This window comes from Tripterygium wilfordii, chromosome 15 (assembly GCF_013401445.1).
Source record: "Tripterygium wilfordii isolate XIE 37 chromosome 15, ASM1340144v1, whole genome shotgun sequence".
Taxonomy (NCBI): domain Eukaryota; kingdom Viridiplantae; phylum Streptophyta; class Magnoliopsida; order Celastrales; family Celastraceae; genus Tripterygium; species Tripterygium wilfordii.
This window is the reverse complement of record NC_052246.1, coordinates 5196931-5214291: the sequence shown is the minus strand read 5'-3', so window position 1 is coordinate 5214291 and position 17361 is coordinate 5196931. Positions and strand designations below refer to the sequence as shown.

At 37.3% G+C, this 17361-nt stretch overlaps 2 protein-coding genes across 5 annotated transcripts; both read right to left on the bottom strand.

The window, feature by feature from the left end:
* Positions 1 to 3898: 3898 nt before the first annotated feature.
* LOC120016092 (protein NUCLEAR FUSION DEFECTIVE 4-like) lies at positions 3899 to 6941 on the bottom strand. Of its 3 annotated transcripts, none has more exons than XM_038868687.1 (3): positions 6531 to 6940; positions 4626 to 5515; positions 3899 to 4499 (listed from the first exon to the last, which is right to left on the bottom strand). In XM_038868687.1, the coding sequence occupies exons 1-3, from the start codon at positions 6837 to 6839 to the stop codon at positions 4031 to 4033; spliced, it is 1668 nt and encodes a 555-aa protein (XP_038724615.1). In that variant the 5' UTR covers positions 6840 to 6940; the 3' UTR covers positions 3899 to 4030. The 3 variants fall into 3 exon arrangements, with proteins under 3 accessions (XP_038724615.1, XP_038724616.1, XP_038724617.1); XM_038868688.1 differs by having other exon boundaries at positions 4626 to 5529; positions 6531 to 6663; XM_038868689.1 differs by having other exon boundaries at positions 4289 to 4499; positions 4630 to 5515; positions 6531 to 6941.
* Positions 6942 to 9440: 2499 nt separating this feature from the next.
* Positions 9441 to 13735, bottom strand: LOC120016094. 2 transcript variants are annotated; one of them, XM_038868691.1, is made up of 4 exons: positions 13637 to 13699; positions 13405 to 13463; positions 10760 to 11403; positions 9441 to 10249 (listed from the first exon to the last, which is right to left on the bottom strand). In XM_038868691.1, exons 3-4 carry the CDS (start codon positions 11374 to 11376, stop codon positions 9565 to 9567), a joined length of 1302 nt encoding a protein of 433 aa, XP_038724619.1. In that variant the 5' UTR covers positions 11377 to 11403; positions 13405 to 13463; positions 13637 to 13699; the 3' UTR covers positions 9441 to 9564. The 2 variants fall into 2 exon arrangements, with proteins under 2 accessions (XP_038724619.1, XP_038724618.1); XM_038868690.1 differs by having other exon boundaries at positions 13405 to 13735.
* Between the last annotated feature and the right edge of the window lie 3626 nt (positions 13736 to 17361).

The following is a 17361-nucleotide window of genomic DNA, read 5'->3' as shown; positions in this document are numbered from 1 at the left end:
GTGGAGGGGGTCGTGACAATGGAGGACGTGGAGGTCCCAGGACATGCTATTATTGTGGAGAGCAGGGTCATTTGAAGAAAAATTGTTGGAAATTGAATGGTAAACCATCACCGCGGTTTGCCAATGCTGTTACTCAGGAGGGTCTTTTGCCTACTCCTACTGGGGCTGTGCCTTCTTCCATAGCACCTAGACCTGATGGTCATATCATGATTTCAACTGATGAGTATGCTCGGTTTGCTCAGTTTCAAGCTACCCAGTCTACTGCCAACCTTGTTCAGTCAGGTAATCCAACTGCATGTCTTTCTTCGTCCTCCGGTGCTTGGGTCATTGACTCTGGAGCCACCGATCACATGACTAGCAATACAGGTATTCTTTCTTCATTTCAATCCTCTCCCACTCTGCCAAATGTTACTCTAGCTGATGGTTCTAATGTTCCTGTACTTGGTAGTGGTACAGCCTCACCTACTTCCACCTTATCTCTATCTTCTGTTTTGTGCTTGCCTCATTTTCCTTTTAATCTATTATCAGTGAGTAGAATCACTCATGCTTTACATTGTTCTGTTCATTTCTTTCCTGATCATTGTGTGTTCCAGGATCTGGTGACGAAGAAGATTATTGGTAGAGGTCGTGTGTCTAATGGTCTATACGTTCTTGCTGCTGATTGTTCACCAGTGCCACGACCAATTGCTTCCATTAGTGCTACCTCAGTCTATCAATTGCATTGCCAGTTTGGACATCCTTCGTTAAATGTTTTAAAGTGTCTTTGTCCGTCTTTAGGTTCAGTGTCTCCATTAGAGTGTGAGGCGTGTCAGTTTGCTAAACATCATAGGGCGTCTTACATTCCTCGAGTCAATAAACGGGCTGCGTCCCCCTTTGAACTAGTTCATTCAGATATTTGGGGTCCTTGTCCAGTTGTGTCTCAATCTGGATTTCGTTATTTTGTTACTTTTGTTGATGACTTTTCCCGAGTAACTTGGTTATATTTAATGAAAAAACGTTCTGAGTTATATTCTATATTTTGTGCCTTTCATGCTGAAATTAAAACTCAAAATAATGGTTCTCTTCGCATTCTACGTAGTGACAATGCCAAAGAGTATTTCTCTGACCCTCTTTCTTCTTATCTTGTTCAGAATGGTATTGTTCATCAGTCATCATGTGTTGTCACTCCACAACAAAATGGAGTGGCTGAAAGAAAAAATCGTCATTTGATGGAAGTTGCCAGAGCCTTATTATTTCATATGAAAGTTTCTAAGAATTTTTGGGCTGATGTTGTCCATACTGCATGTTATTTAATCAATCGTATGCCCTCTTCGATTCTAGATGGTCATATACCTTATTCTGTTCTGGTTCCCTCTTAGCCTCTCTTTTGTCTTCCCCCACGTATATTTGGTTGTGTGTGTTTTGTGCAGGATATCCGACCTAAGGTTACTAAACTTGACCCGCGTTCTCTGAAATGTATTTTCTTGGGATACTCTCGTCATCAAAAAGGGTATCGTTGTTTCTCTCCTGATCTAGGTCGATATTTAATCTCAGCTGATGTTACCTTCTTTGAATCTACCCCTTATGTCAGTGGTGCTTCTGCATCCTTTTTTGCTCCCGACGATGATTTTCTTGTCTACCGTGTATCTGGAGAACCTTTTCTTCCTGAGTCTTCTCGTCCTCCTATTACTCAGACATATTCTCGACATAGCTGGCATCGTCCTGCGGCACCATCTATAGTGAATTCTCCAGTGGCACCTACGGACGACCTTGACACTCAACCTTCACCGACATCTTCATCTCCAGATCCGAATCCTTCTGCTCCTGATGCTAGTCTTGATTTACCTATTGCTCTTCGTAAAGGTAAACGTTCTTGTACCTATCCTATCTCTTCATTTGTTTCTTATAACAGTCTATCTCTTGTCTCCCAATCTACTATTTCTTCTCTCGATTCTACTCCTGTTCCTAAGTCTGTTTCAGAGGCTCTTGATCATTCTGGGTGGCGGCAAGCAATGGAGGATGAGATGTTTGCTCTTAAGGAGAATGGTACATGGGATCTTGTTTCTCTCCCCACAGACAAACATGCTATTGGTTGTAAGTGGGTTTTCACTATTAAAGTGAATCCCGATGGTTCTGTGGCCCGTTTGAAGGCTCGGTTAGTGGCAAAAGGCTATGCTCAGACATATGGCGTTGATTATTTGGAGACTTTTTCTCCAGTTGCCAAGATTGCTTCTATTCGCTTATTTATTTCTCTTGCTGCTATCTATCACTGGCCTTTACATCAGTTAGATGTTAAGAATGCATTTCTGCATGGTGATTTGCTTGAAGAGGTCTACATGGAGCAACCACCTGGGTTTGTTGCTCAGGGGGAGTCTGGGAAAGTATGTTTTCTTCGGAAATCATTATATGGGTTGAAACAGTCTCCCCGTGCTTGGTTTGGTAGATTCAGTGAAGTGGTCATTGAGTTTGGGATGTGCCGAAGTGCTCTTGATCACTCTGTCTTCTACAGACAATCTGAGTTCGGTTGTATTCTTCTAGTGGTTTATGTTGATGATATTGTGATTACTGGGAGTGATAGTATGGGTATTAGTGCTCTTAAGTCCTTTCTTCACACTAAATTTCAAACAAAGGATCTTGGACCTCTCAGATACTTCTTGGGCATTGAAGTGTCACGTAGCAAGCAAGGTATCTTCCTATCTCAGAGGAAATATGTCCTTGATATACTTAGTGAGACAGGTTTGACTGATGTTAAACCTTGTGAGGCACCTATGGTGCCTAATGTGAAACTGGCTGCTGAAGATGGTGTTCTACTTGCTGATCCAGAACAATATAGGCGATTAGTTGGGAAACTTAATTACCTTACAGTGACGCGTCCAGATATTGCTTTCCCAGTAAGTGTGGTTAGTCAGTTTATGTCATCTCCTCAAGCATCTCACTGGGATGCAGTTATTCATATCTTGAAGTATCTAAAGGGTGCTCCAGGTCGAGGTATTGTTTATAGGAATCGTGGTCACAGTAGAGTAGAAGGAACAGGTTGTGGTTTTCTTTATAAAGATCATGATAATCTTGGAGTAGAAGGATTCTCTGATGCTGATTGGGCGGGATGTCCTATAGACAGGCGGTCTACTACAGGTTATTGTGTCTTTATTGGAGGAAATTTGATATCATGGAAAAGTAAGAAACAAAATGTAATTGCACGGTCGAGTGCTGAGTCTGAATATAGAGCCATGGCTCAATCTATTTGTGAACTTATGTGGGTGCGTCACTTGCTTGAGGAAATTGGTATGAAAGACTCGACTCCCATGCGATTGTGGTGTGATAATCAAGCAGCTATTCATATTGCTTCTAACTCAGTGTTTCATGAGCGTACGAAACATATCGAAGTTGATTGTCACTTTATTCGAGAGAAACTCCAACAAGGAATGGTTCGTCTTAACCATATTAGAACTGGAGATCAAATAGCCGACATATTTACTAAAGCTCTACCAGGGAGCCGAATAACTGATATTTGTAACAAGTTGGGCATGATTGATATCTATGCTCCAACTTGAAGGGGGGTGTTAGAATATATGGGGGTAATTGAGTCATTGTACATGTATTTTAGAATATACTAGATTGTATTTAGTGCTGTAAAAGGAATTGAAAGAGTGTGAAATAAAAAAAGAGATGAAAGCTTTCAAGAAAGAGCTTCTCTCGTAACAGTCCCAAACCAAGTTATTGCAATTTCTTATTGTGTCTTTGTAACAATAAGTTTAAAGCATTATTCATCTGCATTTTTTCAGAACAATGGACCTGCCATTCAGAACAATTTCAGAGCGTAGAAAGACTGAACAGCAAGGTGATGAGTATTGGCCCCTTTCCGGGAAGCCATATAAGTATGGTGTTCTTGCAGAATCACATGTAATGTGAGACCCAGATATCCTTTCTGTCTTTATGCCTACATTGCTTTCAACTGTTTCTCCAAATATGCTGCAGTCCTATTACAACTGAGAGTTTTGAGGTACAACTAGTTCCCATTAAAATGAGGAACATTCTCTGTAACAAAAAGAAATTAGATCCTGTTTCTGTTTCTTTCAAAGCGGTAATATGCTGGCTTTGTTCTTGAGAAAAGCATGAAACTTGAAACTAGGCCTAACAGGGAAATGCATCCCCACCATATAAATGTCTGTAAATAGCATTTCCTGCCCATGCATATCATTGCTTCCTCTAGCGAGTTCTGCTGCAGGCTGCTACTTTCTGCATGTGAATCATACTCTATGGCTGCAAGAAGGCCATAGAGGAGCGATCCAATCGGGATGTTGGTGATTAGGATGTTGTGGTTCACACTTGTGCTGTTCGGACCAAATAACTCCGATGTGATTGAGACGGCTGCTGAAAACACATACCCGGAGCTTAGTCCGATCAGAGCTGTGCTGGCACGCAGTGCTGTCTCGCTTCCTGTTGCAGCAAGCAAAAAGAAGGCTATCGGTGTTGGCACAAGCGCAACTGCAAGCCACCCGGTCCTTGCAAAGTACACCTTGCTGCATTGGTATAAAGCTGTGAGCTTAGTTCTTTCTCTTGTTTTCTTTTTTGTATGTTTTTATATTTATCAATGGTGCTCATAATTTCCAGTTAAAATTTGTTTTGGTTTACTGTAAAATACGTACTTACGCAGGAAGTCTGGGGCAGCCGAAAGCAACCGACCAAAAAACGAGCATGATGAGTAGAGCGTGACGAAGGAATCAAGCTTTGAATAATGTCCAAGTGATTGTGCAATTTGCCCTAGATTGTTACTATAGGATATCCCTATTGTCCCTCCACACAAGTAGGCAATGTAATATAGCCAAAAATCCCACCTCTGCACCAGCATTTTAGCAGAGTGCTCTTGACCAAGCATTGTTAACCTCTCTTTCTGAAACATCTTCTTGAAACATCCTTCATTGCCTATCACTCCATAGGAGTTGCCATTTGAGCTGGTGCCATTCCCATCTCCAACGAGTTCTTTGAAAAGTTCAAGCTCATCATGTTCAACCAAACTAAAGGTCAAGTTATCAAAAGGGAATACTGACTCGATGCAGCGACGACCCCATTCCCTTGCATATACAATTCCGGGCAAGCCCAATGGGAGTGCTAATAGAATGATAGCCCCGGAAAGGAGTATACGTGCACTTGATGCATCAGAAGACAGTGAATTTAGCAGGAGAAGGTATAGGCCAGTAATAACAGCTAAAATGTATAGAACAAGAAAGGTGAATGAGTCGCGGCCAATGACATCAGCTGGGAGTTGCTCTGATGGCGGTTGACGAAGGATTGGGACTAGCGCCACGCCGGATGTCAAGAGAGGTATAAGTGCATTTAGGAAGAGATAGAGGGTGTTACTACTAGGGTTTATCGCATTTGAGATAAGAGTATATAGTGCTGCACTAACACCATTGAAGCTAATTGTAAGAGACAATGAAAGTGCTCGGTTTGCGGGGAAGTTTCTGATGCATAAAACGTAGCATACTGTGTTGAACCAGCAGATGCTGCAGCCAGCCATCAAGCACAGAAGAAATACCTGTGAAATCTCAGCTATTTCAATTTGAAAACCAACACCAGCACACAGAAAAAGATAGTGTTACTCATCTGTCAAATTTTGTATACCAAACAAAAAACTATTCAAAATGTTTTTCTTATTCAATTTGTTCTTTCAACTGGGTACTCTTTTTTTTTTTGAAACGGAGGAGGAGGGGGATTCGAACTCTGATCACCAGGGTGATACATACTATCCTTACCACTCCAACTTGTGGCTTGGGTGTAATGCTTTTTTCTTCTTGATTGCTAAGCAAAGTGCATATTAATATGACAGTGAATTCATGGTCAAACATTTGTTGGATTTTTGGTACTGGTGGTTGTGCACTGTGGGATTAATTACTGGTAGTTGTAACAACAATTCTCGAATGACGTGACTGCTCATGTTCAACAGATGTTAATTCTAAGGAAAATAAAGAATACTTCGGAGTTAAGATTAAGAAAATAGATTACGCTAGTGTAATTTCCATTCCAATCATATACATGTCTATGCAGTTGTATGTAGTGACTGGCTCGAGGGCGGAGCCAAGAGCTTTTGTATTGTCAAGTTTGATGGCGTTAGGCAAGTTACCAAGTAGCGGAGGGCTAAGTGCTCTAAATTCTACTTCGCCGAGGGGAAGAAGTGAAGTACATAATATAATATGTCAAACTTTTAAAATAGTAACAAACGTTTTTCCACTACCAAATTAGTTTGGATTGGTGCTAGACCTAGGGAGAAAATGTCGCACGGATCAATATGACTTGACCTAAATTAAACCCCAACTACAGATTGGTCCATCAGATCTATCAATTCATTTGACTTACAGTTGTGTTTCTTCTAGTCACTATTTTGTGGTTGTGTTTGTTATGCTGTGTAGGATTGAGGTTCACTCATTTTTACAAGAAAGTTCACTGGTTTTCCGATAGATTAGGCACCCAATAAATATAAAATTAACAAAGAAAATTAAGCAATCACAGAACCTAAAATTGAAGAGATTGAGAGGGGGAGGAGTAGAACTAACCAGGATATAAGGCAATGAAATGAGATTCTGAATGACAAGCCATTGAAGGCCATAACCAAAGAGACCCATGAAGGCGGCCATGAACATAACAGACCATAGAGGGAAGTACATGAGAGACACACCTGAACACCACCCAAATGCCTTCCCCATATCAGAAGCAACAGAGAGATAGTTCAATTGAAGTTGTGAAATCCCAAGAACATTTTTCAGGGTTGATGAGTATGATGAGAAATCGAAGTTTGTCCCTGTAAATGCTTGTATCCATATTGTGGCTACAAGTATCATCCATTTTCTTGACTGTCCTACCATTCTAATTCCTTTTCCTTCACTATCTAGGAAAAAGAAATTTTTTGATAGAATCAAAGAAAGATGACAGAGAGAGAAAGAGAGGCTAAAGGAGAGACATTTGTTGGGAATGCTAGATTGGTGGGTTCATGTTTATCAGGTGGGTAAATGAGGTTGTTGGGGAGGCGTCTATCGCCACATTTTTTTTAAAAAAAAAATTGTGTTGGTAAGGTGTCTATTGCCTCATATTGATCGGTTTAATTTTTATTCGAAACGAAAAATTAAATTGAAAAATGCATATCAATTTTGGATTGTTGAATATAAACTCAAACATTCTATATATTTTTCATGTTGAATTTAATTTTTATTAGGGATAAAATAATGTGATTGAATTCAAAAAACTAATCAAAATACAAACATTATTTTTCTAAAAAAAAAATTACAGCAAAGCCCCAACACTCCATATTTATACAGCAAAACTAATAAGAGTAACAATAAAAATTCGTCTCGCTTATAATATTGTTAGGGAGATTTTTTTTTGATATACCCTTAAAAAATATACTTCTCATTAGGAATCGAACTTTAAGCATATATATGCCTAATCTAGTCGATTGTCAACTGAACCACCTCTTGTTGGTAGCATTTTTTTACTTAACTTGACGATTTCTTTTTATGAAAAACATTATTCTTAGATGTTATCCATCAACCCGTATAAAACGCTAAAGAGTGTGGTTGACACTTGACCACAAGCATTTTTTTTTTCTTTTATTTAACTGATGATTATCTCCATCGGAGTATAGTGGAGTTCCCAAGTGACATGGAACAAATGTAATGGCAATTTTTTAAGCATGATTTCTATGCTCCAACCAAAAGTGATTTGGAGAGGTGCAATAACACTTTTGGTCATTAAATAATTTAATCCAGTTCAATTCGGGAATCTATGTTCAACATTTCACATTGAGTATCAAAATTTTAAAATTGTTCTAATTTAGTTATCTGGACAGATTTCTACTTTTTCGAGCAATCAAACAGCTGACTTGACTGAGAAAAGTCAAAATCAACTGAATTGGATTTAACGATTTTACTGCCCTAACAGTGACTAGATTGAAACAGTTTTAACTTTGTGATACTCAATTTGAAAAGTTTAGAAAATGGATTCCCGAAATTGAATTGGATCAAATTATTCAATGACCAAAAATACTATCATCTCGATTGGGAGACTATTAAGTTGAAATTAAACCTCTTTCAACCCCACATTAACTCAAGATTGGTAAATCACGCCATTATTAATAATGTAGACAATCAAAATTGGAGAAATGAGTGTACTTTGGTTCCAACTTCAGGGATGTAAATCTCCTGCCATATTGCACATCTACAGTATGGAAATGATATCCCCTGCCATATATGCAAATGAAATAATGAATGGCTGTCCTCAAGAGATAAGAATATATAAGATAACATACATACTCCCTATATCACAACCCCACATAGACTTATTGCATATTTGCAAATTAAAGATAAAATATTTTTATATTGGGGAGGATAGAAGTAACAAAAAAGTTTTCTTAGTTAAGGCTTTGGATTTGTTGTGATGTACCCCACCTATCTCCGCATTGGAGTGTTATTGTCCGCTTTGGGTCTAGATCCACAAGGATTTGCTCTTATGTTTCTACCCAAAAGGTCTCATACGAACGAAAATATTTTCCATACTCATATACTGATCATATTTCCCATGTCTAATCGATGTGGGACTGTGGTTTAAACTAACAATCATCCCCTCAAACCAAGGACCACACCATTTCTCATAGTTCGAGCCTCCCCTCAAGCGACATCCATCCATTCATCGAGATCAACTACTCATCTTCACCGCGTTGGAGGCACAGGTCTTATGTGAATTATCATAGTACCGCCTTTCTTGATAGCTTACCCTATCCAGGTCAACTCTACTTTGCTTCGCGTAAGGCGTGTTTCCCAACACAGCAAAGTAGAGTTGACCTGGATAACAAGAAGCAATGCAAAATATTTATGTCTTAAGTCTTTCAACTTGAGGAAGATTATTATTATTATTATTGTTACTATGTATTAACACATTGATAAATATATGTATAAACACATCATAACATTACAAAAAAAAATGTTATACCTCAAATTTATATTTTGCAAAAAGAAACAATTAACAATGGAAAATATTAACAACGTTTTTGTCCAAATACTAATTAAAATTAATTGTTTTTCCATGATAATATTTTCCTTAAGATATATTTCTCATGAGTGACTGGTTTTCAACGGAGCATAAATTTCTTTTTTTTTTCATGTTTGTTACCCCTGCTGGATTTAGTACATTTAAGTGCCACAGAAGCAAGTAATTTATCTTCTTTTTTTTTTTATGTATAGAAATATTGTGTACAGAATTATTAATGAAAACATAACATGTATACCTGCCAACTACAAGCCATGCCCAAGAGGCATGAAGGCCCCCACAGTGGATGAAAAACTACCCAAATCCAAATCCCAAACCCCCTTGTGAGAATAGAACTCTGGACCTCAAGATCCTGAGCAGACAACCTGATCAACGAGGCTACCTCCTATTCTCCAGGCAGTACTAAACTACTGATAGCATTTTGACTTGAACAATTTTTTTAAGACATAAACCATGAGATGCTGTACAGATTGACAAAATAATAACATCAAGCATAAACAATGTCAAGATTTGTTCATGATAATTTATGACCATCGTTTGGTCATCGTTTCATAAGGAATGGCGAGAACCTTTCCTGACTCTCCTAGGGAAAGGCCTGCATGCAGCAATGCTAAGATCAACGGCTGCTGCGAGAGCCATAAAGATGGCAGCATCCTCCACACATGTTATGTGTCGCATTGCAAGCTGTACCAATGGCTTGCTGCACTTGCCTTCCCCTTGCACTCTACAGCTCATAACAAAACCACCTGCGACAGGACTCAATCCCGAAAAATCTCCAAAACTGCATTCTGGGCTTGGTATTGGTGTTGCAGAGGTTCGCATCTGTTTGTCAGTATCTATGAAAAACTCACCACCCTTTTCGGTGCTGATGAATACCTCTGACATAAGAACCTCTCCTCCCTCCTGGCCTTCAGAGAGGAGGTGAAATCTGCAGCAGATGGTGTCTCTGATGCCACGCTCGCGCCACGCCTCAAGCTTTCCCCATGGTTGCCAGCTTTCAGGTCCACAAGCATCAGGACGAACAATCAACCAAGCTCCTGGGTTGGATTTGGCAACCCAATCACAACCTGTTGATGGCACAAAGGGAGTCGTTATGAAGGCTGCTGCAACAGCCGAGCCAGAGAGATCGTGTATTTTCACCTTCCATCCCTTCCTTTCTCTTCTCTCTGTCTCTAATTCCGAACCGTCAACAAAGCATGACCAGTAATTGCTTAACGGATCCACCTGGGGCACCCTGTCAATTCTTCATAACTATCAAACTTTCATTTTAACAATGTTATAACAGAGAAAAAACTAATTTCAAACTAACACGAGACCAGTTCCTGCATACATTTAATATGAAACAAGACACTTGAAATCATGATATCTTAGACAATTAAGAGATCAGATGTCAAAAAAAAATCTTATGCGTTCATGAATTAGAGAATTTTTCATGTGGTTTTTCTTTTGTAGCACAGAAGCATTATTAAGTAAGTACCGCTTCCAAAGCAAAACGAAAGCACAATTGCATACATAAAAACTGCTCAAAATCAAATGGCGGATCAGCTCCTTAAAATAAATTTATAATTTTTTAAAAACTCGCTACTTATCAATTTTGAACCAATTTTTGCTGTTAATTACTCAAAGGCCATGCAGTAATTGAGACAGCTTTCAAGCATCAATCACACTAACACAAGAGAAGAGAGCTGTGTTCAAAATCTTCAAGTTGTTTAAATTGCAAAAGAAGCCATGTGAATCATATCACCTGTCTCGAATAAATTTGCAACTGAATATAGGCTGCTTGATGGAACCTCGAAGCTGAACTATCTGAGGACTCAATGTGGTCACGTCTTCAAACTGAAAAAGATATCTTGGATCAGGATCTAGTTTCACTCTCAGATGAAGCTCCGCTCCAGGTTTTCCACTCTCCTGTTTGTTTTTTCCCATGCCAATCCATCCATTGAAAAGAATAACTGGTTTTCCTTCGCCCCATTCTGGACTGACGTCTAGTTTAAATGTCCCAATCTGCTGCCTTTTGATGCCAACACCACAATGCGACCCCTTTTTCCCAGTAAAAACAGCAATCTCAAGATAGGCATGATGGTTATAGAAACACCCAGGTGTCAGCAATGCTTTCAGATCAGATTCTTCAAGATAAAAGCTCGAGGCAATGCTGAGACTATCAGGAGTGGCTTCAGGTGAAGATATTAAAGGGACCGATGTTTTCTGCATTGGAAAACCTCGAAGTCGTATCTCACACAAACACGGAGAAGAAAATGCATGAAGTTCCGATTTTGAAGGATTTAGTGCTGTTCCTGAAAGCCTCAGCCCCAGTGACCCTATTGACAATCTGACAAAGACCTGAGGATCCATTACGGTCATAAATTTCTCCCCATCCGATCAAGAACCCTGTCAAAGAGGTGTGTTAATGATTACAATTCCTATGGAAGGGTCCAAATCAAGAAAATGCATGTTAGAATGCTATAGCAAGCAAGAGACATAGAAACCTGCATTCAAGTTAACTTACAAGAATATGAATTGGCATACCATATACACATAAAGATAGGCTCATCCGCAAAGCAATTTCTGTTTTCAGACAATCAAGAAAAGGTTTAAGGTCATCAATACATTCTTTGTGTTTTTCATAAATAGATATACTACTCTTCCCGCTTAACAAAAATCAAACATGGACTTGAGTTTCATAACTTCGTCAATGCTGTGGAATTCATTTCACTCTAGGGCTCCAAGCAGCAGCTTCTCAACTCACATGTCAGTCAATGATTTCTTTTATAGAACAAACTAAGATATGTTTTTAGCCAATGACCAGAAATTATAGTTGATATGGGACAATAATTATGTACCCCATTAGAACTTTTGTAAGAAGAGAAAAAACTTAAATGACAATAAAAATAAAGTCAAAAAGAAATACAAAAAGGTCATAGACATTATACAACATTAAGTTTTACCTTCTAGTACATCGACACAAAAATTGGACTAAAATCAGGTTAGAATACAAGAGACAGGTAATCATAAAACCATCCTCATTATCCTTTTCAGATATAGAAAGAAGTCCTCAAGAGTCTGGGTTGTTTGCAAGATTTCGATATCCATCGGTCTTGGAGGATTGATTTGCCCTCTAACAGGACCAAAAGAAAAAAAAACAGTATAAGCCAACCTAAGTTTTACAGCAAGAACTCTTCTTTTTTTTTTGGGTAAGAGCAAGAACTCTCTGAGGAGTGAATCCTACAACCAAAGGAACATGTTACACTACCATCCAAAGTTCTCATTTTGAAATGGAAAAATCTGTGTCATATCTCAATATCTACAAATTCTCTATTATGGTTTCCATAGACCACCTTGTGAAAGACTCAAGTAATTGGTATACTTAGAATAAAAAGCTTACATCGTTATCTCAATGTCTCACTCTCACCAGATCCAACTCCACAATAATGCTTTCAAAACCACAAATTCCCTGTCATTTTTTTAAGAACCAATACGTGAAAAGACATGTAAAGTAATTTACAAGCTTGTTTCCTTATATCTTACAAGCCTTCAAATGCTTTTGATAAAACAGAACTCGAGAATATGCTTGGAATGGTTAGGAATGAAAGCTGCAATAACAATTTTTCGGTAAGTAGTTTGAAAATCACAAACAATTATGAGCCTTTTGATTGAAGGCAGAAATTCATGTGTGCAATTAATATTGATTAAGTTTCTAGTTTGAGCGACAAATATACAACAATTATTAAGGAAGAAATTCAAGGATGGGAAAATAAAATGACCTCGACCAAAATTTTGCACAGGAGTTACTTCTCTGGAGGTTATCTTACAGAATCAGGAATATGGTCAAAACGACATTCCTGTCTGAACCTCCCTCAATGTGACAAAGGATTCCTATTTCTTTCCTTGACAGTCTATATAATCCACCTTAAGGTCAATTTACATAGAGAAACAAGTGGACATGAAGGAAAGTGAAATCAGGAATTCTATGTTTATTATCATCTACTGGGTCTGATTGAAAAAACAAGAGAAGTTAGCATCAAACGTCCAAGCTAAGTTTATACTGAATCTTGACTTCCAAGCAATGTAACATCTACAATTTCAAATTTCTATTCTTTTCTCTTTCCATCTATCCTTCAACTAGACAGAAAACTTTCTCCAACCCATCAATTATACTCCAACTTACAAAACCCACTAAAATTTTAGTCTTGAGTAATAAGTGGGTAAAGATTGATATGTATTCCAAACAAAGAACAGCTAATTGTAACCAAGAAAAACAACCAATTAAACAAAGTCAAACCCACAATTACTCACCAATAATCAAAGACCTGAATAAGCAACAAGTGGAGCAAACTAACATAAACAACAAATCGGAACAGGAAATAAAAGGAAAATAAACAGCAGACTCACCCGACTTCACCAAGCTTTCAGTGGTTTCTACTTTCTAGCTGTTCAAATTCTCCCAAACCCTGATGAAACGAAATACCCAGAAAATAAAAACATCATTGGAGAGTGTAGGAATTAACAAATCTCGGACAAAAAACCAGAGGGACCTTGTAAATTAAGATCTCTCTCTCTCAGCCCCTCCTGTCTCTCTTTCCGAAAAGCTGCAGTTTTTTTTTTGTAAGAATAGGAATTAGACCTGTTACTTGGAGGAGGAACCAAAACAAACAACAAGGCAATCTGGGATTTCACGTAGACTATGCACGGGATCACAAGGAAACAAGAAAATCTTCCCTCTATATATTCATTTTATTTATATTTGCGTTTAACTGTACATATATTTATTTTTTAAGAAACAAAAAAAAAAGTGAAATGATAATATTATATTGATTAACAGTATAATTATTGAATTATGCAATGCCAATGTTTCTTCTTCTTTTCGTTTTTCTTGGCATCATCTAGCGAAGGTTGAAAGTAAAGGAGAACTCTTTATGTTTACTGAACATCGATCTAGTAACTTTTTTGGGACACCAATGAGAGGTGGCTCTATTGTCAATCGACTGGTAAAACATATGTTTGTCAAATATTCGATTGCAATAATAAATTTTTTTTGGGAAACAAGAAAATAATAATAAAGACCAAATTAATATAGAACAAATTAAGAGAGGAGCAAAGTGATTGTTGGATGATGTTAATATATTGGAACCTATAATGATAGATGAAGATAAAGTGGGTCATCTCTCCTCACATGTAGACCTCCATACATAATTAGAGAGGGAATTCTTTTGTTAAATATAATCTTCATCATAAAAGTTTGAAGCCCCAAAAATGTCAAAATAAAAACAAGTAATTGGAAACTCTTTTTGGATAAATAATGAGTTGCAAAAGGAAGAGAATCTTTATTTCTTTATTTATTTTTGCCTAAGAATGACAAAAGTATGTTGTCTTTAGTGATAAACGGAAAGTGAGGAAAACAAAGCAAGAGTGAATGGCGGGATGTGAAAACCCCATTTTGGCTTGAATTGCAACAAAAAAAAATAGTAGTGCTAAGTGGTTTATATAGTGATAGACCATGAGAGCCCAAGTCTCTTAAACGAAATTTTAAAACATTTTAACTCTCAAAATACATGTTAGATTTTTTTAAAAAAATGACATATTCAGAATCAACACATAAAACTCTTTCTAACAAGATCCATTATCGATGAGTTTTATCGGGTAAATCGTAATTCCATTGTTTTTTTCATTGGAATTTCTTAATTCCATTGTTTTTTTCAATGGAATTTCAAAAATATATGAATTTAGAATTAAAATAATGAATTATAGACTGTGCTTTAAAAAACAATAAAATCTATATTAAAACAATAAATTTTGGACTATGAATTATGAGATAAAAGAGTGGAAATAAAACTATTATATTGATTAAATCAATGAAATAAACCTGGTAGGCTTCTATGGGCTACCAAACTGATGGGCTACATGTCATTTTAGCAAAAAAATAATTTATTTTCTTCCTTAAAAAAAAGAGAAGCCTTCTCTCTTGGGATTTTTGCCTATTTGTTTGATTGTTTTAATTTTCCAAGCTGTCATGATATGATATTGGCGGCTTTGAACATTCTTTCCTTCTCTATAAGAGCGTCCACAGTTGTGCAACATGATTCAACACTCCAAACACTTCGAAATTTATGTTTTCAAGTGTGAGTATACTAGACACCCACAATGATTGTCATCTCAAGCGTTACAAAATACATAAACTACCAACTACCAATCTCCAATTCCCTCCATTTTTTCCCTCCTTTTTAGATTGTTATATGATAATATAAATTTTGTATTTGACCAACTGTAAAATTTTACAGTTAATTATTAAAGCAATTTTATTTATTATTAAAACATTCCCTCAATTTTCAATTAAATCTTTCCCACCAATAATGAAGACACATACGTTTTAATTGAGGGAATCTCTATTTTCTGTTTGTATTGTCAATAGCTCCTCATGTGAGAGAGAGAGGAGACAGAGGCGACTCTTGGCTATTGTTCTTGGTTTGTCAACAACAAATGACAGGTGACACTTTTTGAGTGAATTTTGATATTACTGTATACAAACTACCGCATATTTCATCTCTCAAGTTTTCCTAAAATTACTAGTGTACACTACTTGTTTTCAAGTATGCAAAAATGATCCATTATGGGGCTCTAGTACTGAACTTTTCCAAAAAGTGGGGTATCAAGTGTGATTTAGCACATCCACTATGGAGGCTCTAAGAGCGTCCACAGTGGTGCAACATGATCCAGCACTCCAAACACCTCGAAATTTGTGCGACATTTGTGTTGTCAAGTGTGGAGTATACTATACACCCACAATGGTTGTCATCTCAAACGCTACAAAATATATATACTATCAACTATCAACTATCAACCTCCAATTCCCTCCATCTTTTCCCTCCTATCTAGGTTGCTTTATAATAATAGAAATTTTGTATTTGATCAATTGTAAAATTTTATAGTTGTATCCTACCGTTAGGATACAGTTTGTATCCTAGCGATATGATACTTATGTATCCTATCGGTAGGATATTGTAATTAGACGATACTTAGTTGTTCCACTACTGAATTTCTAAGATATATAATTAAGATTTAGGAATATTATTCTATGTTTAAAACTGTGAATGTAAAGGTTTCAAAACAATTGAATACAACGTCATTTATACTCTGGAAACATTCTTTTCCTTTACTTTAGTTTATCAAAGATTTACTTCTTAGTTATTCAACGAAGGTCATTATTTAACATATGATAGGTAGGGATGGCAACGGGTCGGGTACCCTTCCAATTAGTGAATACCAAAACCGTTTCCATTTAAGTTACTCAATACCAAAACCATTCCAAAACCGTTTAAAAGACCATTTAAATTTTCAAAACCAGAACCGTTCCATAACCGTTTATCATTTAACTTTTAATATTTTTATTTTTCTATAAATGTATAATTCAAATTTCTTTTAAAATAATCTGAATTATCATGTTGTTATAGTTTAAATGTAATATCTATATAATTATATTATATTATTTTGTTTAATATGTTTGATCATGCTAAAATTTAGCATCCAAGTAGTATACCTTTATATAAATGATTTATAATATTATTACTATAATTCACTTTTTTAATTAAACGGTTCGGGTACCCTAAACCCGACATCAAAAACCAAACCCGACCCTAAACCATAACGGGTTTGAAAATCAAAACCAAAACCGTTTCCAAATCCTATAGGATCGGTTTTCGGGTTTGAAATGGACCGGGTATTCTATGGATAGTGCTAGGGTCGGTTTTTTTTGCCATCCCTAATGACAGGTGACACTTTTTGAGTGGCTTTTGATATTACTGTATACAAACTACCGCATACTTCATCTCTCAAGTTTTCCTAAAATTATCAGTGTACACCACTTGTTTTCAAGTATACAAAAATGACCCATTGTGGGGCTCTAATGCTGAACTTTGCCAAAAAATGGGTATCAAAGTGTGATTTAGCATACCAGTGTGGAGGCTCTAAGATGTCAAAAGGGCGCAAGTACCAAGGGACATGGACAGCTACTTTTATGCCATGTGCATCCCATAAGCTGTTTGGGTCCCTTTGCTTCAACTACTCTCTCTCTCTCTCTCTCATCCTCACTTCCTCACAAGTCACACCAACATGTAGAGGAGTAAAGTGGACCGGCCTGGCCCATGAAGAACCCACAGTTGCCCCGAAGGTTTCGTAGGCCAGACACCCATCTCGTTCAGAGATTGTGGGCCGGGCCTGAACCTCAATTCCAAAGCCCAAGATCCAGGCCAAATGGGCCCAATCTCTTTTAAATAAAATTTTGAAGAAAATGTAAGGTTTGAAGTTTGAACCCCTTACTGAGGTCATGGGTTCTAGTCTCACCTCCTCCGAATA

What these genes read in the sequence shown, in the direction of transcription:
- LOC120016092 (XM_038868687.1), bottom strand. Translation starts at nt 6,839, where the DNA reads ATGGTAGGACAGTCAAGAAAATGGATGATACTTGTAGCCACAATATGG. An exon ending in TTTCATTGCCTTATATCCTG is followed by an intron (nt 5,516 to 6,530) that starts GTTAGTTCTACT and finishes GAGATTTCACAG; the next exon opens with GTATTTCTTCTGTGCTTGAT. An exon ending in GCCCCAGACTTCCTGCGTAA is followed by an intron (nt 4,500 to 4,625) that starts GTACGTATTTTA and finishes ATACCAATGCAG; the next exon opens with CAAGGTGTACTTTGCAAGGA.
- LOC120016094 (XM_038868690.1), bottom strand. Translation starts at nt 11,376, where the DNA reads ATGACCGTAATGGATCCTCAGGTCTTTGTCAGATTGTCAATAGGGTCA. An exon ending in TGCAAATTTATTCGAGACAG is followed by an intron (nt 10,250 to 10,759) that starts GTGATATGATTC and finishes AAGAATTGACAG; the next exon opens with GGTGCCCCAGGTGGATCCGT.